This window comes from Rhinolophus ferrumequinum, chromosome 12, assembly GCF_004115265.2.
Source record: "Rhinolophus ferrumequinum isolate MPI-CBG mRhiFer1 chromosome 12, mRhiFer1_v1.p, whole genome shotgun sequence".
Taxonomy (NCBI): Eukaryota; Metazoa; Chordata; class Mammalia; order Chiroptera; family Rhinolophidae; genus Rhinolophus; species Rhinolophus ferrumequinum.
This window is the reverse complement of record NC_046295.1, coordinates 73,265,070-73,289,758: the sequence shown is the minus strand read 5'-3', so window position 1 is coordinate 73,289,758 and position 24,689 is coordinate 73,265,070. Positions and strand designations below refer to the sequence as shown.

The following is a 24,689-nucleotide window of genomic DNA, read 5'->3' as shown; positions in this document are numbered from 1 at the left end:
CACAAATTCTTTAATTACCAATAAAAAGATAATAGGAAGAGTTTTTTTCTTTAAATTTGAAAAAGTGTTTAAGGGGATACAGTATTTCGGGATTTTTCTGAGCAATATAGATGTAATGAAAAATTAAAAGATCTGCAGTCTGAAATACGATCCTTATTGATTCCTTAGGGCAGGTAGATACTTCATGAGGCTTAAATCAGAGACTTAATTTTGTGGAATTCTGGATATGTGGGTTTACGGACTCCCTTCCCAAGTAGCACGGACATCCAGGAGGCCAGGTAACAGGTAAGCGTTAGTTTGGGAGATAGGTTGTAAAAGTAATGACTCAGACTTCTATTTTTAGGGATCAAGGTGGTCGGACGTTGTGTGGTGTCATGAGGATTGGCCTGGTTGCTAAAGGCTTGCTGATTAAAGATGATATGGACCTGGAGCTGGTTTTAATGTGCAAAGACAAACCCACAGAGACCCTGTTACACACAGTCAAAGATAATCTTCCTGTTCAGATTCAGGTGAGTACAGTTTAATTGCACCTCTGGGAGAGTTTGTAAAAAGGTGAAAATAGGTAGTTACCTTGACGAATTCAGTAACAACAAGTTGGTAATAATGAAGGGTAGGTACAGACAAAAGGAATACGGCTATTCTCGGTCACTGACTCATCTATCACATTTAAAGCAAACTTCTTGTGATTAGGCCTCAGGGTACATTGACTAAATTAAGATGGCTGTTCAGGTACAGTCTTAAAATTTTCAGGTGTATCTTGCTAAGAGTTTTTATGTTTTTCAGATTAGGTCTCTCAGAATTATAAAACTCTTAGAAGGGTTGGTATAATGCAGAAAAGAATTCAAAGATCAAAAAGAGCCTATACAACGGCAGACTTTCATAGATGATAACTTTTAAAATTGAAGACTCAGTTAATTTAACAGTCACCCGTTCAGTTTGTTAATGGAAAGTCACTATTAATTCCTTGTTTCCAAATCTTTCTCACATTGGGATGCATTTAGAAAAATGTAATGTTAGCATGCTTCCTGGAAGGTGTTGCTGAAGGCTGAAGGCAGCCGGTTGGTCTAGGGCTGTGACCGCCCTGTGACCTGCTCTGCCAGCCTGCTTTGAGGGCCAGTGGAAGCACTAACTGGGAAGCCATGATCTTGATCATCTTTCAGTGTCACATGTGTTACCTGTGGTATGATTAGATGATAGATAGCCTTTCGATAATTTCGTATCAGTGAGTCTTTACATCCAAGTCACATAAATAGATATCAGTTCGGCAAGGTCCAAACCTTGAGTTGTTGAATGTGATCTTTTCTTTTGTTGGTTTCTTTTATTTATTTTTCTTCTGAAAAGGCTCTTTTTCCCCCAAGTAATAGGAATTAAAAACTTTTTAAAATTAGCTTTGTTAGTGGATCATTTTCTGTCATATTCATTGATCTTCAAAACTATTTTCCTGATTATTTTATATAGCTTTCTTGACAGTCAGAGTTTGTGTTACTTGTTGACACATTACATTAATTTTTGGAGCACCTGTTTTATCAATCTGCCTTAGATCTTAAGATAAGGTTTTTTATTTTTTAGGTTTCATTTATTTATTTTTAAAAAGTTTTTTGGGGGGAATATTGGGGAATAGCTGTCCTTCAGTCTAGTTGTGGAGGGCACAGCTCAGCTCCAAGTCCAGTAGCCGTTTTCAGTCTTTAGTTGCAGGGGGCACAGCCCATCATCCCATGCGGGAATTGAACTGGCAACCTTGTTGTTGAGAGCTCGTGCTCTAACCAACAGCCATCCGGCCGCCCCTCCAGAAGCTCAGTGGAAGCTCAGTGGCAGCTCGTTATCTTCAATCTAGTTGTGGAGGGCACATCTCACTGGCCCATGTGGGAATCGAACCGGCAACCGTCTTGTTCAGAGCTTGCGCTCTAACCAACTGAGCCATCTGGCCACCCTAAGATAAGATTTTTTGAGTGACTGAACAAACATATTTCCATTTTCATTCTGATAAAGAAATGTTTCTGGTTATTCGTAGGGTTAAATTTATGTATTTAAAGTTTTTTAAAAATCTTTTTGTGATCATTTGGAGAGAGAAAGTGGTGAGCAATATGGAGGACAATACAGCTTTAAGAAACAAAGCTCAGTAATGGGTTTCTGCCTAACTGTACTTTTTGTTATTAGAATGTTAATAAAATTCCTCATTTCCATTATTTTATATATTGCTTTAAAATTTAATCCGTACTTTTGCTTTTATTATAGTGAACATTGTTACTCTTAAATCTATAATAAAGTAGTAATCAAGCGGTTGGACATATAAGCACCTTTTTCAACCATCTCACCCCTCTTTCTACTCCCTTTAGTAAGTCATGTTTCTTATGAGAGTGATCACATTCCTCATGTGTCAGGGCGAGAGCCGGTGCCGTAATAAATTGAAGTTCTTATTCTGAAAGTCTGTCATGTTTCTATGGTATTAAAGATACAGGAGATTGGGCCAAACTTCAGTCTGCATTAATAGAGCTTTCTCTGTGCAGGTCACAATTCTGAATTCTGCAGTTTTTCTCTCCTGAATGAAGGTCTATTTCTGGGCACCACAGTTTGAAAATGCTCTTGTCTAGCTAACAAGTATTCAAGGGAGGGACACAGGAGAGAGTGCAGGTTGTGTAACCATTTCAAATTTAAGGAGGCTGGTTTTAGGTTAGAGAAGACTAAACAAGATACAAATATCTTTAGGTCTTTGAAGGGCTTTTTTGGAGAAGGAAAGGTGGCCTGAACTCATATGACCAATAATGGAAATTGTGAGAAACGTATTTCAAGTTAATGTAGCCCATAGAGTTATCCAACAGTGAAATCAGCTGCTTTCTGTGATGGTTAGATCCATTACCGTAGGTGTTTGGGTAAAAGTACCCAAATAAAATGGAGATGTAATTAATTGTACACCCATTTCGGATTAAATTGTATAACTGGTACACACACATATGCCCACTTATATACATACAAGTGCACACATTAGCATTATTACTAATAATATTTCAGAAAATCATTTTAAGGGTGATTTCTATCTTTATTCCCTGCTTCCCCCTTGTTTACTTGGTGTTTTTATGGAAAACCAATTTCTGATATATGATCTTATTTTCTTATGAGTTAAAAATCTTTTTTTCTGAGCATTTGCCATAGCAAAACTTGCAGTTATCTAAGTACCTTAATTGAGGTTGTTTCATACTTTTTCTCTACATATTCTTTTCTAGGGCAATTTTAGAGCTTCCTTGAGCAAGAGAGGAGAAGGATGACCAAAACCCGAAATCACTTATTATTAGTTTAGCCCCAAACTCATACCACATGTTTATTACTTTAGATGTGTCTCGGTGATCTGCATGCATAATTGAACATTTTAGTTTGACTCATATTCTGATGGACGTCTTGAATGCTCTGATAGTGGCAAAATGAATGTGAGCAGAGTGCTGCTGCTTCTCTGGTTCATATTCTGGTTCTGTCTTTTCCAGTCATGGTGTGGCCTTGCCCTTCCTTGGCTTCCTCTATTCAAAATCAGATAATGAAGTTTATGTTTCCTATGTTTTTTGAAATGTTTAATGATAAAATGTTATTTTTCTATAAATGGCCCTTAGTTCCTTTAAGGCCCACTGATGAGCAGAGACCCCATATGTTTCCATGCGGCTGTTTATGTCAGGTAGGAGGTACTAAGTCTCACCACCAAGAAAGTCCCTGGGTAACTTACTAAACTATATAGCTAATGCATAATAATATATTAAATATAACTTATAGGATTCTAACTGGTGACTATTTTGAGGATGGCTCTTAAGTTAGGTGTATGGCTGTATGTTTAAAGAAGCAATGTCTGTTTCCTTTTGGGTGTCAAATGACTTTGTCCCACAATGTTAGGTCTCATGGAGTGATCTCTGAGACCTATCGTTAGAGAAGGGAGGTTAGTTGTTTATACTAATTTTTTTGCTGCTGACTGTGCAGAGATTCTTTTTATTCATTCTTACTTAATTCTCTTTAAAAATTAGATAATCTTATATAAAAATCTACATATAATCTTAAATTTGTAAGTCAGAGTAAGAGTTCCTTTGTAGGCTGTCCTATCAAAAAGGCATTGGTTTAGAGAGCACTCCTAGCGATTTATTTTTCTATAATAATTCTCTGTAATAATTTAAAGAACAATAATTTACCCTTTATCACATAATGATTCTGTTGGTATTTTACTTTCAAGTATTAGGAAGAATGAATTTAAATACTGTTAATATAATACTGTGGTTGCTTTTTAAGGGATGGAGAAAGAGGATTTGCTGATAAGTTGGGAGGAGAGAAAAATGTTATCCCTAAAGTAAAGAACTACTCTCTTGGCACAGTATTACTAGTAGTTGATGACATGTGGAAACTAAGGGACGATCATACAATTTTTTGAGATTTTAATCTAATTTGGTGTTTTTAAAATCTTGACTTTCAGAAACTCACAGAAGAGAAATATCAAGTGGAACAATGTGTAGATGAGGCATCTATTATAATTCGGAATACAAAAGAGCCCACGCTAACTTTGAAGGTGATACTTACGTCCCCTCTAATTAGGGACGAATTGGAGAAGAAGGATGGAGGTACACACACATAAATATATATATATATATATATATGTTTGTTTTATTCATAAAGGACCTCTCTTGAATGTTATGTTAACTATGCTTTATGGATTTAAGAAACAACTGGCTTCATGTTTTATGCCACTCACAGTATTTTAAATAGCTTTATTTCTGTATAAATCACTGTATTTTGCAAAAATGTATACATTTGAAATATAAAATATGTTAATTCAAAAACCTGTGCTTATCATGTTGGTCATAACTCTAATTTTTAAACTATTTTGGTGTTCTGTTTTACTTTGTCTCGTATTGCATTATCGGTATCATTCAACCTATTCTATGTAGTTTGGTATTAGGTCTGATTTGAGGATTAAACATCGTCCAAAACAGTATTGTTTTCAAATTTACTCAATTGTTCCAAATTTTTCATTTGTACATTGCTCTTGACTGCTAATAACTATATAACCTTATAAGATTTATGCTTTACCTAATTGCCCATGTGTTAATGTTTTATAATGTAAGAGATATAAACTGGGGAATTGATTTTTTTTTAAATAAATAATCTTAAGTAAATTTTTTTCTAGGAGGTTTGTGATCCTGTTAACATTTTGAATATGGTATATGTGGGAATCATGCCTTAAACTTACTTTCTTCTGAAGTTAAAAAGAAGTCCTATATAGCAATGTCATCCTTGTAAAAACAGAGTGAGAAATCTGTCCACTTTTGAGAAGTTATGATGGAACTGGGCTTCTTTTTCTGATGTTTTTATTCTGTCAAGTTAGCTTGTTTCTACCTCTCGGTCCTGTCCCTAGAAACTTGCCATGTGATGTTTCTTCTGTGTCAGACTTTTGACCAACTGGCCCCTCTCTGTCATGACAATTTAGAGGCAGTGTGGCCTGGCTGGGCCAGTGGAGTCTCCCTGTTGCTGTTTGTCATCCCAAGATGTTTGTTTAACAAGTCACATTGCTTTCTCCCCTACCTGAAATACCAGTGCAGTAAGAAATATTGGTTAGTTTCTTAATGTATTTCAAGTTGATGGTAAAGGCAGAAGAAGACATATTTAACCAGTAATGTTAGAACTTTCAAATTTTGACAAACATGTCGTGTAGTACTTCTTACAGTAACAGTGGTAGACTCTTAAAATTTTTTTGGGGGGGTTAACTAAAATCACCTACCTATACCAAATCTAACATATAAACTAGATACATTTATGAGTCATAGTTTAAAATTAAAGTTCATCCAATCTATTGGATTTATGCATGTACTTTTTTCTTTTTGCTGTATATAGTATCTCTAACACTTTTGAAGAACCAATCCTAAAGGGCTTAATTTCTTTACAGTTGTTCAGTTCACCATTAACTGTAGAACTATAAAATGATTTCTGAAGTATCAAGATAATTCTGTTAATTCTGGTAAGCTGTGTTCTACTTGGCCCCCTGGTATAAAATTAACCATTTCTAAGCATAGGTATAATTACAGGTATTATTAAAAATTATTTGAGTATATAGAGAGACGAGAAAAAAACTGAAGTTGCTAAAGACTAGATTAATTAATTATATGTTTGCTTGTAGCTGTAGGCATCTTTTCCATTAACTTCTTTGAAAGTATTAAGAGAACATTAGAGTGCTTTTTCCCTGTGGTTTTGTGTACTTATATGGGATTTTGTCAGTTTTTCAGTGACACCCTTGAGCTTAGTCTGTTGCCTTTATACCTTTAATTTCTGTTCAGAGAGACTGAAAACAGATTCTTAGTGTATTGCATCCTTACTAGAAAACTAGTTAATTACAGAATGAAATTTGTGGTAAAGTAGGAGAGCCAGTGTTCGTTCAAGATGTTTGGGTTACTAAAGGACCCCAAGACCTCTTCAGCATTGTGTGGGATCAGGTAAGGTGAAGGAATCAGTTTGGATCTAATGTTTACTTCCTCTCCTTTTGAATGGCACAAAGATTTGCTTTGCCATTGTCCTTAACCTCCCAGGCTGGACTCACTTGTTAGCTCATTTTGTCTGAACCTGGGCTTGTCAAGGACAGTTTTTTGATATGCACAAACAGTTCTGCATATTCCTGGGCAAGTGGGAGGATCCAGCATAACTGAGTGAGGCCTGGGCCGTGCAGTTCTGTAGGGTTTGTTTCCTCACACTAACGGGAGGGTGTCTCGCCCCTTGATTCAGTCCTTTTCAGCTGCATGGGGTCAAAGCACAAGATACCTTAAGGTTCCGGGAATTTCTAAGACAGAGATCCCTTTAAAGAATATCTCCACTCATTTTCTTTCTCAAAGTTACAGAAATACATGGTAACTTTTTTCAAGGAGATGTTTTTCTGTGGAATCTCAACTTCTCCCCTCCCCACAAAACAGACAGACTATTCACTATACATGTATATACCACACATCTTTCTCTTCCCTGTTTACTTGCCACATATTTGGGTAAAATCTAAAAAAGGAAAAAAAGTGTGTGGTTGAGAACAACTGGAGGACGGGCAGGTGGGAGCACCAACTGTCTCCTCAGGGTTCTCTGCAGAAGTGGCTCTAAGGGCTCATTTCAAATCACTGTTTATGCTTTCACTGGCCAGAGTACATAGTGAGTCTCTTTGGTGGTGTTTGCTGTTTCATAGGCAAGGTTCCTCCTGTGCTATCAGTTGTCTTTCCATATTCTAACCCTTTACCTGAAGGCCCTGGAGAATAACCCTTCCGCATTACTACATGCTTCCTGCCAAAGAAGGCACAGGAGAAAAAGCACGGACCTTGGTGCCTGGCAGTCAGGTGCTCAATTCTTAATTCCATTAGTTATTATTGCTGTGTGACCATGAACAGGTTTTTCATCTTAAAATGTGGATAATAAATACTTTAGGAAGTTGTTTGAGATTAAATAAGAGGGTTTATATAATATGACTTTTGTACAACACCCAGCCCAACGTAGTGATAGTGACTCAGCTAATGGAAAAGATGCACAGAGCAAACTCACCTCCTCAAATGCCTTGAGTTCACAGTGAGAATAATGTGTACGCGCGAGGCCTGAAGAACTGAACCGAAACACCCGCTGAAGTGTGGTGTTGGAACCAGTATTCTGTATTTGCTGTAGTGCTAACAATGGGCTGGTTTCTTATATAGCTTATCGTTCATTGAAGGCAGGTATCCTTTTTCCCTGGCACCTGGAATGGTGCCTAATACATAGCAGGTAATGGGGAAAAAAACCTGTTAAATGAATTTTCATAGCCAGCATATTATTTGATTAAATGGGACGGTTCAGTGTGTAAGAAGCATTAAGAATGGGCATCTCAGAATTCAAGCTCTGTTAAGGTATTTTATAACTTACTGTTTTATTTACCTTACTGTTGTTTCTCATAATATTATTTCTGTTAAGCCTCAAAACTGCCTGTGAGGTAGATAACTGCCTTGTTTCATAAAGGAGGAAAGGATCCCATTTACCCAGCTCCCTCAGTCGTCTGTGCTGTCCGCCTCCCATTGCTGTGTCGGACGAGTGTGGGAGCGGCTTAGCTGAGTTCTTCTGAGCATCGCACGGCCTCTGCTGCTTTAGGTGGTGTGGTTCTGAACCAGGAGTATGTTCGCTATGAGGGTGATAAATCAACTGTTTATCATATTTACAATGCAGTTTGAAACCAGGTGGATAGGGAAACTACAGAGACTCTTGTGGCTTAGGCTCAGACAGCCTCTGCCCTTGGTATCGGGCGAGATTTTCAGGGGTTGGTGTCAGTGCAAACTTGTGATGCGTCTTGACACAAGTTCACTGGTGTGAGTCCTGCTGCTGAAGACGTTGCATACATTCTCAGTGGAGGTCACACTGGGGATTATGACGATGCTGCAGGCCTTCTCTTCTGCTTTCCCTACGCCTGCACTCACTATCCAGGGCAAACCTTCAGCCATATCTTTCCAGTGGCTCACTGCTGAGGCATTGGAAAAAAAGTCATTTCTGCCGTAAATTAGGAGGACAGTGCTCTCTGATCTACCTTACTGCTGCATTTACATTGCGGCTTGATGATTTGCATGGACAGTGGCGTGAAGCATAATGTCTGCTTTCCATGAAGCCTCAAGGAAGCGAGAGAAGGGGCAGCCAGGATATCGTCAGGCTAACCGGAAAATTCTGTCAGCGTGAACTCAGTAGCTTAGCTTCATCCAGACTGTCAGGGAGGCTTCATGATAACCCTGCTCAGTTGTTTTACCTTTGGAGAGCCCAGGTTCCAGACATGGAACGCCTGTGTCACAGTCATGTTCAGGCTTCTCTCCTCCCGTGTGCAGGCTGGTGTTTTTGTTAACAGGCAGAGAGTTAGCTTGCATGTAAGGAATTGAAAGAAACTGACCAACATTTCCTGTCTGTATACTGTGTTTCTGGTCACTGATCTAACCTTTAACCAGATAAACAAAGTCAGGCACAATAGACTTCTTTTCCAGTGTTTAGAATGTTTTATGTACCTTCATGCCCTGATGCCAGGTTACTAAGCAATACATTTGTAAAAGCTGTCTTTCTTTGCTTTTGGCATTTTTGTCACTCCCCAAGCCCATCCCCTGTTCTATTTCTTAATCTGTTTTACTGGTCACTGTAGGAAGAAATGAAATGGCTCACAGTTCCACTGTTTCTAATTTAAAGACTCTAAGATGCCTTTTTATCAGAAAAGCTTTGTGCCCCCACAAATTTGAAACACCTACATTAAAGTTTATACAGAAATGTTAAACTTGAGATTTTGCTATGAGAAGTAGCAAGAGTTTTTCCAGCAGGAATTCTATGATTGTCATATTAAGTAATTTATTTTTTTAATGAATGAAAATATATAAAACTGTGTATTATCAATACATAAAAGAAAAGGTAAGCAGGGATTACAAGGAGTACTGTAGTGCCATATGAATTTACATTGTTTTAAAATTAGAAACTTTGAAGAAGATGAAATGAGATGAATTATTACATCTCCTTTGCTGAGTCCCACGTCATTAATATTGAAACATTTTGGATATTTTGACTTTTGACTGTCAGAGCATGAAGAAACATGGCCTTTCTGATGGTGATGTAACAGGAAATCCAGTGCAAGTCTTCTGTTCACTGCCTGTCCCTTCCAACTCTTGTTAGTACAAGCTACTGCCTCCAAATGTTGACTGTTTGTAGCAAGCTGATGCTTCTGTTGTTTTTTAAATAGGAGTTTGTGGTTATAATCTGACTTTGGAGATGACAGAATTTATCTAAACATTTTTGCCATTGTCCCGTTTTAAAAATATCTGTGTTGCGAGGAGCGTAAGGTGTTAATTTCCATGCTCTGGCCACTGGATGAAAGTGCCATAAAGTTCCAAAAGAGTCTCGGTTTGCCTTGTCTTTTCCTATCCAAACCTCCTCTGTCTCACTCCTCTGTTCCATTGCCCCCCTCTTCCTGACACTCCTAGTTGGTAAGATGATAGAATAAAACTGAGCTTGCCTTACCCTTAATGAAAGACTGAAATTAAAAAAAAAAAAAAGTGCAGCCCATACCTTTTTTTGGGGGATTACTTTACTTAGCAGTCAGTCAATTTTTGTTCATGTCTAACTTTTAAGAGGTTCTAATCATTTACTTACAATAGTTTGTTGTATCTAGTATGTGAGCTTTACACAGATGCTTATATTGACTACAGTTAAACATTTTGACATAAAAACATTAAAATGAGTTAGTTGTATGTGTTGTGTCATTGTAAAGACAGAATTGAGCAAGTCCAGGAACTAAATCACCTATGAAGTGAATACCCATAGTATATTTTTTCATGTTTATAAATTCACATTAATCATTCTTTCTGAGGCTTCTCATTTTATGAGTAAAAGGGGGTAGTGAAATGAGACCTTATGTTGTGCACTTGTTGGCAGAGGTTAATGTGAAGCAATGCAAATATCTGGTGTAAGCTCACTTGGTCAGAAAATAAGTGTGTAGCACTTCAGCCTTCAGAGTGTTGCAGCCATGAAAGAGAACCCCAATTCTTCCTCTAATGGATTTGTTTTCTGTTAGGCATTCTGCCTTCAGTTTTAGTTAATGGCAATCTATCAGTTAGAATATACAGTAAATTTGCCACAGTAGAATGGAGTAGTAACTGAGGAAACTAAAAAGTATCAGTTACCTTTTCTCTTATTTAAAAATCTTTTCATTGTATCAATTAGCGCACACAAACCAACTGCCAAGTCTGATGATCATGATTATAGTAGGAAGAAGGGTTGGTGGACTCTTCCATAGCTACGATTTCTTAAAAAAGAATGGCGAATGTGACTTAATTGGATTAGACAAAGAATTTACTCCGCAAGAAACATTTGTATATGTTGTATGCATTTAAATAATGCACCAAGACTTCAAAAAATTAAAAAACCCACTTCCTAATACCTTAGAGGAAATAAATTTGGCTCGCTCAACTTGGATACAGTACCATGTGACACCTTCTCAAATATGGATATTTTTCATTATCAATGTTTGAATTCTTAATTTTGCTGCTTTGGGCCATCTAATCCAACTTTAAAATGTTAAGGCAAGTCAAATAGTTGTACAGAGGTACCTTGGTTTTTGAACATCTCCGTTGATGAACATTTCAGTTTACGAACGCCGTAAATTTTGTGGATCTATGGTATCATTAGATAGTAAAATTCATGCTAAATTTGCAGTTTTAGGAGTTGATTTTAAAGGTCTGGAACGAATTAATCCATTTTGCATTACTTTCTATGGGGAAACTGTGCCTTGGTTTTCGAACATTTCAGAACTCGAACGGGCTTCTGGAACAGATTACATTAAAAAACCGAGGTACCACTGTAATTAAATAGTATTCTTTGCTGCCCTTTTTTTTTTTTAAAGGTACATAAAACTTGAAATGTATTTCAATGTATTTCATATTTGTGATTTTAATAATTTTGGTTTGGAAAAGAAATATGAGAGAACTGCAAGGTGACACTTGAAGAGTTCTCATCAGTGGGGTACAGTTTCTGTTAATGTAATTTTGTTGGATGAGTTTATTTAGTTATAAAAAAATAAAATTGCCATATTCAGTGTATTCTTGGTATATCTCAAACTGATTATGTAAGAGCCAGTTTTCCTTAAGAATTGATTGGTGATTAAGATATCTTCTGTAAAGAATAGTTATTATTGCTGTTGGTCCCAGATTTCCTCTCTTTGCACCCTGCCAAAGGAGTAAGTGCCATGTACCTATTTTGTGCCTTTGGACTTACATACATGCTTAATAAGATCCCAGATGGTCTGTAGCAGTGGTCATTGATTTGTTTACTAAATGAATGCCTTTTTAAAAAAGCAACAAAGCCAAATCATGAAGTCTTCTGGGAGTCTTATTAGTTTGCTCAGATGCTACTCTTCTTTTTATTCTTATTATTTGATAATTTGACAGGAACTCCTTGGTCAAATTGTGTCTGTCTCTCTCTCTCTCCTTTTCCCATTAGAAAAGGTTGCGATGAAAGACCCTCCGGACTTATTGGACAGGCAGAAATGCCTGAACGCCTTGGCGTCTCTTCGACATGCCAAATGGTTTCAGGTTAGCTCTTTGTTTTATCTTACTGTCATTGTAGCCTTGTGCAGGTTTCATTTGGAACACCTGCCACTTAATGGTTTCTGTGTAATGCATAAAATGGGGGCACGCTCTACCTTACAGGGTTATTGTAGGAGTAAAGGAGTTAATTTAGGTAAAGTGTCTAGTATAGCTTCTACTATAGTCAACATTTAATTATCATAGAATCCTTTTTGGCTTAGTTCTCTGAATTTCAAATGATGGCTTATAAAATACAAACATGGGTGAGACAAGTTAAACATTAAGGTAGTTGCCCAGAATGAGGTTGCCACAAGGCTATAAAATCAGTTTTAATAACATGCTTCATTTACTTTAAAATCTGCCTCTCTTTACTATTTTTAATAACTTGATATTTTAGTTTGTTTGACAACTGATGAATGACTGGCTAATTAGTATTCATTTTAAAGAGACTATCCATGATCAGTGTGCTTAAAATGAAGAATGGATTTCAACAGGGATATTGGAATCATTTTGTTTATTTTAGGCAAGGGCAAATGGACTAAAGTCATGTGTAATTGTCCTTCGCATTCTGCGTGATTTGTGCAACAGAGTCCCCACATGGGCACCGTTAAAAGGATGGGTAAGTATTTAATACAGTTTAAATTCTGAAGCTATAGTCAGAGGAAATTTTATAGAAATTACATTTGTCTGTGAAATGGCTATATTCTGAGTGAGATAAGGTGTGCTTTTACCTATTTTTGTTCTGGGAAAAAACTATGCATCTTTTTATATGAATTCTTCTTTATGGATATAATGTGTCTCTTCTACCTTATTATATTCATGTTACAGACAGAGCCTGAGATATTTTTTCCCGACAAAAAGGTTCTGTACCTGTTAAAAGTGAATGCCTTCCTGCACTTTGCACTGTTCACCTACTGCTCACGAAAGCCTCCCTGACTGGCACGTTTCTGTTTCAGTGCTACTCCCATTTAAAATGAAAACAACCTGACATGCTGGTATAAGGCTCCCATACTGGCTTTTTCTTTCTATTTGAGTGTAGACACTTAAAAATAAATTTATGTTAGTAATTAAAGTCAGGCGAACAGTACACCTAACCGGATTATGGACATAGTTTATAATGTATATTGCAAAACTTAATTTGGAAATTATTATTCCTGACCCAATCAAGATCACAATTAAGAACATTATAAAACAAATGAAGCTGTAAAGGGTCATTTTAAATTAATCTAGCAATTATTTCTTTCATACAATGTCATCACTTTTTAGTTTATTAAATATGGAGATTTGGTCCTTCTCTTATTCTAATTGTAGTACTTCGGACAGGCTTTCTGAAATGAAGTCTTACTGTGGTTTGAGTGCTTCCTAGGTTAAGTAGGAGATAGTTGGGCTGGGTTTGAACATTGATTAGTTATTAGCTATTACTAACTTATATAAAGACTTGTTAAATTTTTGTTAATTAGATGACCACAGTTCCTTAAGTGATCCTTTCAGGTTAACTGAAAATGATGTTTTTGTAACAACATGTGTTCTGAATATATTATGTCAAAAATGATTGATTTAAAAACTCTCGCTGGGGTAAAAGTTGATAATCAAAGGGGAGAGGTTAATTGAGCCCTAAATGTTAAATTGACTTTCACCCTTTTGGCCTTCATTGTAGATAGAAATGTCAGCTCACATTTAACTGGAATCCTTTTAACACTGATGCATGTACTAATTTGTAATTTAATATCTTCTAGCCACTAGAGCTTATATGTGAAAAGTCTATAGGTACTTGTAATAGACCTTTGGGCGCTGGGGAGGCCTTGCGACGAGTAATGGAGTGTTTGGCATCTGGAATACTACTTCCTGGTAAGGGTTTCAAACTCTGGAGGCAGAAGAATCAGAACAATTTCATTTTGGTTTATTTTCTTAAATATGTGCTAAATTTGTTCTCCACACAGGAAAATAATGTGTAGGAGTTGTTTTGCTTGGAAATTTAGCAACTCGGATGTTTTGAATGTTGGAAAAGTGCTATAAAACATTCAATAATTGTAATTTATGTTTTATATATACTAACATAAAGGTACTAATAAGATATTGTGTCTGCTGTGAATTTGCTTTACCTAGAGCTCTGAATTTGAAAACATAGATGTTTGGTTAAAATGTATGAAGTTCATTCTATTTGCATTCTGCGTTTAATTTGGAAAAATTAAATTTAGTCTTATTTTCCATATGTAATCCCTTTAAAGATTTGGGATGGTATATCAGGCTGTTTCTAAATTCTCAGATTAAGACCCAATTTTGACCTTAGATATACACGTGATTTCCAGTGAAATGAGGACATTTAAGTGCTAACATATTGAGAACGAGAAAGTGTCCTTTTTATTCCATTTAATTAGCAAACATAGTTCCTCAGTTTTTTTCTCTTTGTTCTTCCCTCTCTTTGTCTCTTTTGTGTTAGTTTATTGAATTCTAAACTCAGTTCTAAAGGGTACTTGTGTTTTTCTTTTGCCCTTGCCAAAGGGGGTCCTGGTCTTCATGATCCTTGTGAACGAGACCCAACAGATGCTCTGAGCTATATGACCATCCAGCAAAAGGAGGATATTACCCACAGTGCACAGGTAGGAAATGGGGCTGTCACTGTGCTCTGTTAGAGGGGTATCATCTCTTTAGTTTCTGAATTGTTCTATTTAAATACTTTGTTCTTGCCCATTGATGGGACTTTTGCCATCATAATATTAGCAGTTAATGAATGTCTTTAGCTAGATGTTCGAAGGGTTTTATGAATGGCTCTTGAAATTTGAATAAATATAATCTTTTGTTCTTCAGCATGCACTCAGGCTATCAGCCTTTGGCCAGATTTATAAAGTGCTGGAGATGGATCCCCTTCCATCTAGTAAGCCTTTTCAGAAATACTCCTGGTCAGTTACTGATAAAGAAGGTGAGTGTGAAAGTTTCTTATTGGGGTTGGATGTGGGCAGTGGTGGAGATGGTCATGGTATGCATCTCTTGTTAGAGCTGGGGGAACTTGATAATTGTTAACTTACTAACTATTAAAAATGTTAACTGGACTTATTGTGGTGATCATTTCACAACACATAAATATTCTATTGTATTGTATACCTGAACATAATATTCCATTGTCTGTCAATTATACCCCAATGTTTTAAAAAATTGTTAATCCGAGTCATGTACAAGAAAGTTTATTGCTTCTCTTTCTTACTTTCTTCTCTGTCCCATCAGTGACATCAGCTTGCTATTATTTCTTATTAGCGATGAACTCGCTAATTTGGATATGTTGGCCAGATTCCTTTAGTGCATAGATGTAGGGACCATACTTTGAGAACCCGTGGTCTAAGAGAAGACATAAGCCATAAGCTCCGAGAGACCTTACCACCGTGCTTGGAAGTGTTACATACCAAGAAAGTGAAAACAAAAATATAAAGAAAGAGAAAGTATATTGGAAAATTCAGGACTATTTTCTGTTTGTACTAGTCTGTCTGAACCTAGAGTTTCAGCACAATGAGCACAGGCTTTGGGATCAGCAAGACCTGGATTCCAGTCATAGCCCCACTGTTTACTAACTTTCGACCTTGAGCAATTAATTTCTTTCTCTGCTAGGGATGTGACGCCCCCCCCCCCCACACACACACACACTATATTGGCTGATGTCAGATTAAAGTGCCCAACTCAGTGCCTGGAATGCAGCAGACTCAAATATGAATTCACTAACTCTCCTCATTATGCCACAATCCTCATTCTCCCACCCCCCGTCCTTATCTCCTGTTATCCTACAAGGTGGGATGTTTAACAGCAGTTACTCTTCACACAACCCACCTCCCACCAATAATACTTGATATTATTCTGATAATTTTTACATGACAAAAATAGTGCATTGGTCCAATCTATTTATTTAGACAACAGAATTTCAATGGATCTAAAGGCATTTCAGGGAGTTCACAAGATGAAAACCGTTTCATAATACTAAAGCATTTTTTGGGGAGCCTTTTCCACTCTCTCTTTTATAGGTGTGCAGATTTCCAGAGGCTACATAGGACGTGATGGCATCATTACCCTGATGGCTAATGAAATGTTTATTTTGTATCTTCTTATATTAAAAATTTTTGTTTTAATTTCTAATATGCCCAATACTGATAGATATTACCTACAAAACAAAGCTCTTTGGGTGCTCAGTAATTTTTTAAGAGGGTAAAAAGGGCTTAAAAAGCTTGAGAATCACGGCCGTACACTGTAAACTCTTCAGGGGTAAGGAATCCTTCAGATCCTACCATATTGTTATTACAAATCAATGCTTAATAAATATTTGTGGAATGGAAGACATTTTCTTCAAGAGGGTGTTCATATGGCAGTGAAGAATTTTTGAAAGGGATTCACGTAGCCATTTGGCATTAAGCACTGTCTGTGGATTGAGTGATGGAATAGAAAATTCAAATATACAGAGATTCTTAAGATTAGAAATGGAAAATTTTGTTTCAATCACTCAATTCATAGTAGCTCTTTTGGTTTTGTATTTTTTCTTTTACTAGGTAGTAAAAATATATCTACTGTTGAGTAGCTTAGACTTTTTTTGTTTTTAACCTTAAAGGTCTTTCTCAAAAGTTTGCGAACGGCTGGTCTGTCACGTTATAGCTTAAACTAGAACCAGGCTGTTGGTGTTCCATTCAAGCCCTGTCAGTTACTAGCTGCATGACCTGGGCAAGTCACTTAGCTCTTCTGAGCCTTGCCTGTCAGATGAGGGAACCAAGGCCATTGCCTCCTACCCTTACTACATTCATTGTTTCCTGTTTTTAGCACCCAGCTCCTGACATTGGCATTTAGACTTTGTTCTTGTGATTTTCAGTCATGTCAACATGCATTCAGATAACTTTTTTCAAAACTCTGACTTCTTCATTCCTTGACTTCCTCTTCCGTAAATATTTTGTCTTCTACCTTGCCTCAGTTACCCATTTTGTGGACATACCCTAGACCTTGTCTTCAATAACTGTACCTGTACTCTCTCCGTAATCTCATTTTCAAGAGTCCCACTTTCCAGTCACCTCCTGTCATCGTTGTGTCTAGTACCCCTACTCCAATTCTTGAACCTTACCCTTGATTCCGATAACTCTTGACAATCCTTCCATGACTATCCTCATGTTCTCACTTCTGTCCTTTCTGCTTATAGTTCATGATCCACCATTATGATCACTCCCTAGCAGATACTTTCACTTGATTCTCTCTTCCCTGCAAAATTCTAACTTTGGTTGAAATCTAACTCTCTGTCTATATCAGGTTGTTGAACATTGTTGGAGGAAAAAATATATAGTCACCTTGACCGTTTTCCCTTTGAGTGTTGGACCTTAATCTTAAGTAGACTATTTGTGTTGTCTGGCAGTTCTCCTGTAAGTTCTAGAGTGCTCCAATTTTCCTAGATAACTTTCACATCTTCTCTCATTTCATATTTCCTTTTCCAATTCCTCATTCTCACCTGATGACCTTGTTTGCTCAAAGTACTCATGTACTTTGCCTTCCCGCCCTTAGCTATTGATAAACTGTCTGGGCTCTTAAGTCCAGCCTTTCTACTTGTCCAATATATCACTTCCCCCTTTACCTACAAATAGACATTATTCCAGCAACTCTCTCTTTTCTCACCAGCAGCAATTCCTCCCTTTCTAGTGGATCATTCTCATCGGCAGAAAATCCTGCTGTAATATCTGCCATTTGACAGACAAAACCAAACCCACCCTTGATTCTGCAGCTCCCCCAACAGAGTCTCATTTCTCTGCTCCCCTTTATAGCAGAACTTTTGGAAAGAGTGGCCTATTTAAAAGAAAATGAGTGGCCTCATTTTCTGTTAAACTTATTCTGTTCAGTCGTTCTTCCTTATCTACCAGTTTCTTGTGACCTTCACGTTACTACATTCAGTGGGTAGTTTTCAGTCCTCATCTTAGCCAACTTTTCAGCAATGTTTGACACAGATGAATACCTTTTTCTCCCATATTTATTTTGTTATGAGGTATAGCACATACATAGAAAGTATAAAATGTACCGTTAAAAATAATTTTAAAATTCCATATAGTCACCATCCTGGTTAAGAAACATTGTCAGCTTCTCAGAAGCCATACCACCAAGGTATGATAAAAAAAATACGGGAATGTTAAAAAAAATGTATTATTGTAAAAGACACGTTGCCATTAATCCCTCTCAAAATACTCCCCTTCATTTCGAACATACTTATCCCCTCGTTCTTGCCACTTTATGAAGCACTTCTGGAAATCCTCTTTCATGAGTATCTTTAGTTGTGCTGTCGTGGCTGCCTCAATGTTCTGAATCGATTCAAAATGTTTACCTTTCATGATCATTTTGACTTTGGGGAAGAGCCAGATGTTGCACAGTGCCAGATGTGGTGAATAAGGAGGACGAGGACACACTGTAATGTTTTTATTTGACAGAAACTGCCATATACGAGAAGCGGTGTGTGACATGGAGCGTTGTCATGATGGAGGATGATTTATGGCACACTTTAAAACACACCTTCTGTCAACCGTAGCTCGCACCCGACTGACTGCACCGAACAAGTTGAAACTTGTTGCACACTACTACTAAGGTTCGTCGTGCCGCTTCCTGTACTTGAAGATCCCTGCCTTTCCATTGGATGGCCCTCGGCAGCAGCATGCACTGTATTTTGTGATCACAACGTAAAGACTCCATGTCACACATCGCTTCTGGTACAACAATTCCCTCAAATAAAAACATGACAGTGTGTCCTCATCCACCTTATTCAGCAGATCTGTCACCATGTGACTTCTGGCTCTTCCCCAAAGTCAAAATGACCATGAAAGGTAAATGTTTTGAATCGATTCAGGACATCGAGTCAGCCATGAGAGTACAACTAAAGGTACTCACAAAAGAGGACTTCCAGAACTGCTTCAGAAAGTGGCAAGAACGATGGGATAAGTGTGTTCAAAGCTAGGGGGAGTATTTTGAGGGGGATTAATTGCAATGTGTCTTTTACTGTAATAAAATTTTTTTTTATTTAAACATTCACTGTATTGTTTGATTACACCTCGTATTTATCCCTCCACATCACCTCCCTGCCCCATGAACTATCATTCCTGACTTTTTGATAATCATTTCCTTGATTTTCTTTATAGCTTTCCCACCTATGTGTGCTTTCCTAAACTATTTAATTTGACATCGTCTCGAACTTTATGGAAATGGAATGGTACTGAATTTAATCTTTTGTGACTGGCTTCTCTCTGTCCAGCATTATTTGGGATACATTTATGTTGCTGCATATAGCTATAGTTTCTTTTAATAGCTATAAAGTATCCATTATAAATATCCTACAACTAATCCATTCTACTTTTGGAGGATATTTGGGTTCTCTGTCACAAACAGGAAATTGACATTGATACCATGTGTATGTATATATTTTATGCTATTTTATCACATGTGTAGATTTGTGTAACCATCGCTGCAGTCAAGATGCAGAATTATTCCATCACCACAAATATCTTCCACATGCTGCCCCTTTTATAGTCATACCGACTCCTTTCCTCTTAACCATTTCTAAACCTTAGAAACCAACTAATTTATCTCTACTTTTGTCATTTCAAGGAATTATATAGTATGTGATCTTTTGAGATCTCTCTTCCCACCCCCAGCATACTGCCCTTGTGGCCCATCCATGTTGTATGTGTCAATAGTTCATTCCTTTCTGTTGCTGAGTACAGTATTCTGTGGCATGGATGAGCTAGTTTGTTTAACTGTGCACCTATTGTAGGGCATTTTGTTTCTGGTTTTGGGCTATCACAAATAAAGCTGGTATGATCAATTTTGCATAGGTTTTTGTGAGCATTTCACACAAACACAGTTATTTGTGTGTGAGATTGGCCAGCAGTTGTTGGCAAATGTCATTTGTTGTAATGTTTGGTCAAATTTTGCCTCTCAGGTTATGCTGGCCTTGTAAAGGGAGTTATAAAGTGTCCCTTCTCTTTTTGTTCTTTGGAAGAATCTGTGTAAGACTGATGTTAATTTTTTTCTTAAAGGTTAGGAAGAATTTATCAGTGAAGCCATTTGGGCATGTTGTTTTCTTTGTGGGAAGATTTTAAATTATGCATCTGATTTACTTAATAGGTATAAGACTGTTATCCTCTTAAGAGAGTTTTGGTAAATTGTGACTATCTAGGAATTTATCTATTTCATCTAAATTTAAAAGTATTTTTTTAAACTTATATAATATTATAAATCATCTTTTTATTGTCTGCAGTATCTGTGGTGATGTCCTTTTTTATACTTTGTACCTCTTCTTTTTTGATCATTGTTACTAGAGGTTTATCCATTTTATTAGTCTTTTCAAAAAAATCACCTTTTGAAAAGGACTCTCTGCTCATCACGCAGAACAGCTAAGAGACTCGTGCAAGGATTACTTGAAGGTGGGCAAATTGGGCGAGCAGGGGAAGAGGGAAGGGAGCAGAGTGGAGACGCGGCCTGCATCTGCAGCTGTGGAAATGCCGCTGACATCCGCAGCTTCAGAGACGCAGAGGATACCAGGAGGGAACAGAGAACACAAAAGCCAGGAGTTAGGCTCTTTCCCTGCATCCCACAGCTGATCTCTCCTGCCAAGGGGGCAGCCAGTTGGGCCCTAGGTTGGACAAAGGACACAAACTCCATACCTGGGCCCTTCCCCCCCTCTTCCAATCCTACCACCGCCCTTCTAGAGATTTAAACTGGCCCCTGAACTGAGGAGTAGTGTCAGATTACAGAGGAGCCTTACTGCTCAGGCTCTGGGAAGCCTGGCGTGCAGCTCTGACCCAGGGAGGAGTCTGGGAAGAGTGTGATTTTTGCTGGGCTAGGAGAGAAGAGACTCCTCCACCCCCAGCCACCACCTTTTCTGGCCTGCCTAGGGCAGGGCAATTACAACTGCGGAGGTACTACCAGGGATCAGCGGCAGATGCAGCTCTGGGCTTTCAGCAGCTCAGAAATCGCCCGCCCGCCACACACACACACACACACACACACACACACACACACACGGAAGAAGTGCCCTAAGACTCAGGAGAACTGGACACAGGGCTGGTGGTGCTACTCTCAGTGCGCATATGTGCAGGCAAGGGCAGAAAATGCACTGACTTTGTAGAAACTACCATCCAAACCCCTCAGCCCCACGCATGTAAATCTGTAGTCCCAAAGTCACTCTGGGCACCAGGTGACTGGCTCTGCCTGCACAATACACAGAGGACTCTTTGGTATAGCAGAGGACAACCTGGAGATTACTTGGTGGGCTTAAGCCAAGACTGGCGCTGCTTTCTTTTTTTTTTTCCTTTTTCTTTGTTTTGTTTTGTCTTTGTATCTTTGATATCTTTGCCTGTGTTGAGTGTGGGTTGTCGGTTGTTTTTACATGTGAATGTATTTGATTTTTTTCTTTGTTGTTGTTGTTGTTGTTGTGCTTGGTGATTTGCTTTGTTCTGAAATTGCCCTACCAGGGCCCAGCTTACGAGGCGCAAGATTCAACACACCCAGAGGCCAACTCCAGACCAAAGCAGAGTACTACCGGGTTTGACCTACAAGTGACACACCTAGAGGGAATTCTCTACAGGCACAAGAGCCCATAGAGGACAAACCACATTTAAGTGGTCAACCCTCCTGCAGCAGAACACCCTGCAGTGGGCAGAGCCAAGTCTCACAACTAGTCAGCCTGGGAGTTAACCCCACCTACTCACAAGCGAAAAACAATTAAAGATCTTCTTTAACAGGACAACATACACAACACAAGAGTCACCTTTGGAGCACACGGAGAGGAGAAGAACGAAGTAGTGCAAGTCAAACATAAAGGACACATACTACATAAGATAACCCAACAAGAACTAAGAACTCTAGGGGATCTACCTAATACGTCGAAGCAAACACAGAGTCAGCCAGAATGGGAAAACAAAGAAACATGTCCCAAATAAAAAGAACAGAAGAAACCTCCAGAAATGGAACCAAATGATACAGAGGTAACCAACCTATCAGAGACAGAGTTAAGAACACTGATCATAAGAATGTCTAAGGAGCTTAGAGACAACATAAAGAAGGATAGAGGAATCATAATGAACAACCAGTTAGCAATAAAGAACACAATTACTGAAATAAAGAACTCACTTGAAGGAATTAACAGCAGGTTAGATGAAGCAGAGGATCGAATCAGCGACTTAGAAGACAAGTTAGCAGAGATCACCCAAACAGAACAACAGAAAGAAAAAAGAATAAAAAGCAATGAAGGTGGTTTAAGAGACCTCTGGGATAACATCAAGTGCAACAACATGTGCATCATAGGAATATCAGAAGGTGAAGAGAGGAAGCAAGGGATCGAGAACATATTTGAAGTAATAATGTCCGAAAACTTCCCTAACCTGATGAAGGAAACCAACATACAAGCCCAGGAAGTGCAGAGAATTCCAACCAGGATTAACCCAAACAGGCCTACACCAAGACACATTATAGTTAAAATGGCAAAGGTTAAAGACAAAGAGAGAATCCTAAAAGCAGCAAGAGAAAGACAGAGGGTTACATACAAGGGAACTCCCATGAGACTATCAAATGACTTTTCTACAGAAACATTGAAGGCCAGGAAGGAGCGGCAGGAGATACTCAAACTGATGAAAACAGAGGCCTACAACCTAGATTGCTTTATCTAGCAAGGCTAGCATTTGAAGTTGATGGAGAGATAAAGAGCTTCCCAGAAAAGAATAAGCTAGAGGAATTTATTACCACCAAGCCAGCATTGCAAGAAATACTAAAAGGACTTCTGTAAATAGAAGAAAGATGAAAACAATCTAACTAAAAATTTAAAAATGGCAATAACTATGTACCTATCAAAAATCACTTTAAATGTAAATGGATTAAATGCTCCAATCAGGAGACATAGGGTGGCTGAGTGGATAAGAAAGCAAGACCCTTGTATATGCTGTATACAAGAGACTCACCTCAGATCAAAAGACTCACACAGGCTGAAAGTGAAGGGTTGGAGTAAGATATTTCATGCAAATGGAAATGAGAAAAAAGCTGGAGTTGCAATACTTATATCTGACAAAATGGACTTTAAAATGAAAAACATATTAAAAGACAAAGATGGGCACTATATGATAATAAAGGGATCGATCCGACAAGAGGCCATAACCCTAGTGAACATCTATGGACCCAACATAGGGGTACCTAAATATATAAAACAGATATTGACTGACATAAAGACAGAGATCAACAGTAACACTATCATAGTAGGGGACTGCAACACACCTCTGACAATGGACAGGTCTTCCAGACAGAAAATCAATATGGAAACAACAGCCTTAAATGACACATTGGACCACTTGGATTTAATCGATATTTTCAGAGCATTTCACCCCAAAGCTGCAGAATATACCTTCTTCTCAAGTGCACATGGAACATTTTCCAAGATAGACCATATGTTAGGCCACAAAACAACTCTTGATAAATTTAAGAAAATTGAAATCATACCAATTGTCTTCTCTGACCACAGTGTTATGAAATTAGAAATGAACTACAGGAAAAAAACTGGAAGACACACCAATTCATGGAGGTTGAATAACTTATTACTAAATAATGAATGGGTCAACCAGGAGATCAGGGAAGAAATCAAAAGATATCTCGAGACAAATGAAAATGAAAACACGACGACCCAAAATCTATGGGATGCCGCAAAAGCAGTCCTAAGAGGGAAATTCATAGCATTGCAGTCCTACCTAAAGAAACAAGAAAAATCACTAATCAACAGTTTATCTTCACACTTAAGGGATCTGGAAAAAGAACAGCAAAATAAGCCCAAAGGGAGTACAAGGAAGGAGATAGTAAAGATCAGAGTGGAAATAAATGAAATAGAAACGAGAAAAACAATAGAAAAGATCAATGAATCCAAGAGTTGGTTCTTAGGGAAGATAAACAAAATCGACAAGCCTTTAGCCAGACTCATTAAAAAAAAGAGAGAGAGGAGCCAAATTAATAAAATCAGAAATGAAAGAGGAAAAGTGACAACAGACACCGCAGAAATACAAAAAATTTTAAGAAATTACTATGAGCAACTATAGGCCAACAAATTTGACAATCTGGAAGAAACGGACAATTCTCTAGAGGCATACAACCTTCCAAGGCTAACTCGAGAAGAAACAGAAAACCTGAGTAGACTGATTACCACCAGGGAAATTGAATCAGTAATCAACAATTTCCCAACAAACAAAAGCCCTTGACCAGATGGCTTTACAGGTGAATTTTACAAAACGTTCAAAAAAGAATTATCACCTATTCTACTCAAGTTCTTCCAAAAAATCCAGAAGGAGGGAAGGCTACCAAACACTTTTTACGAAGCCACTGTCACCCTGATTCCAAAATCAGACAAAGACACCACAAAAAAAGAAAACTACAGGCCAATATCTCTAATGAACATCGATGCAGAAATTCTCAATAAAATGTTAGCGAACAGAATTCAACAATACATTAAAAAGATCATACACCGTGATCAAGTGGAATTAATCCCTTGTATGCAAGATTGGTTCAACATCCGAAAATCAATTGATGTACTACACCACATTAACAAAATGAAAAATAAAAATCACATGATCATATCAATAGATGCAGAAAAGCATTTGATAAAATCCAGCA

General features: G+C 37.8%; 1 protein-coding gene across 3 annotated transcripts in view; it reads left to right on the top strand.

The window, feature by feature from the left end:
• The window catches only part of STRBP (spermatid perinuclear RNA binding protein), a 135,149-nt gene that overhangs the window by 68,962 nt on the left and 41,498 nt on the right, over window positions 1-24,689 (top strand). For all 3 annotated transcript variants that reach the window (XM_033123890.1, XM_033123888.1, XM_033123889.1), the window contains exons 4-10: window positions 344-509; window positions 4,442-4,586; window positions 11,968-12,059; window positions 12,577-12,672; window positions 13,790-13,901; window positions 14,556-14,653; window positions 14,862-14,973. In XM_033123890.1, the coding sequence (XP_032979781.1) occupies window positions 344-509; window positions 4,442-4,586; window positions 11,968-12,059; window positions 12,577-12,672; window positions 13,790-13,901; window positions 14,556-14,653; window positions 14,862-14,973 (821 nt within the window). The remainder of the gene's footprint in view (window positions 1-343; window positions 510-4,441; window positions 4,587-11,967; window positions 12,060-12,576; window positions 12,673-13,789; window positions 13,902-14,555; window positions 14,654-14,861; window positions 14,974-24,689) is intronic.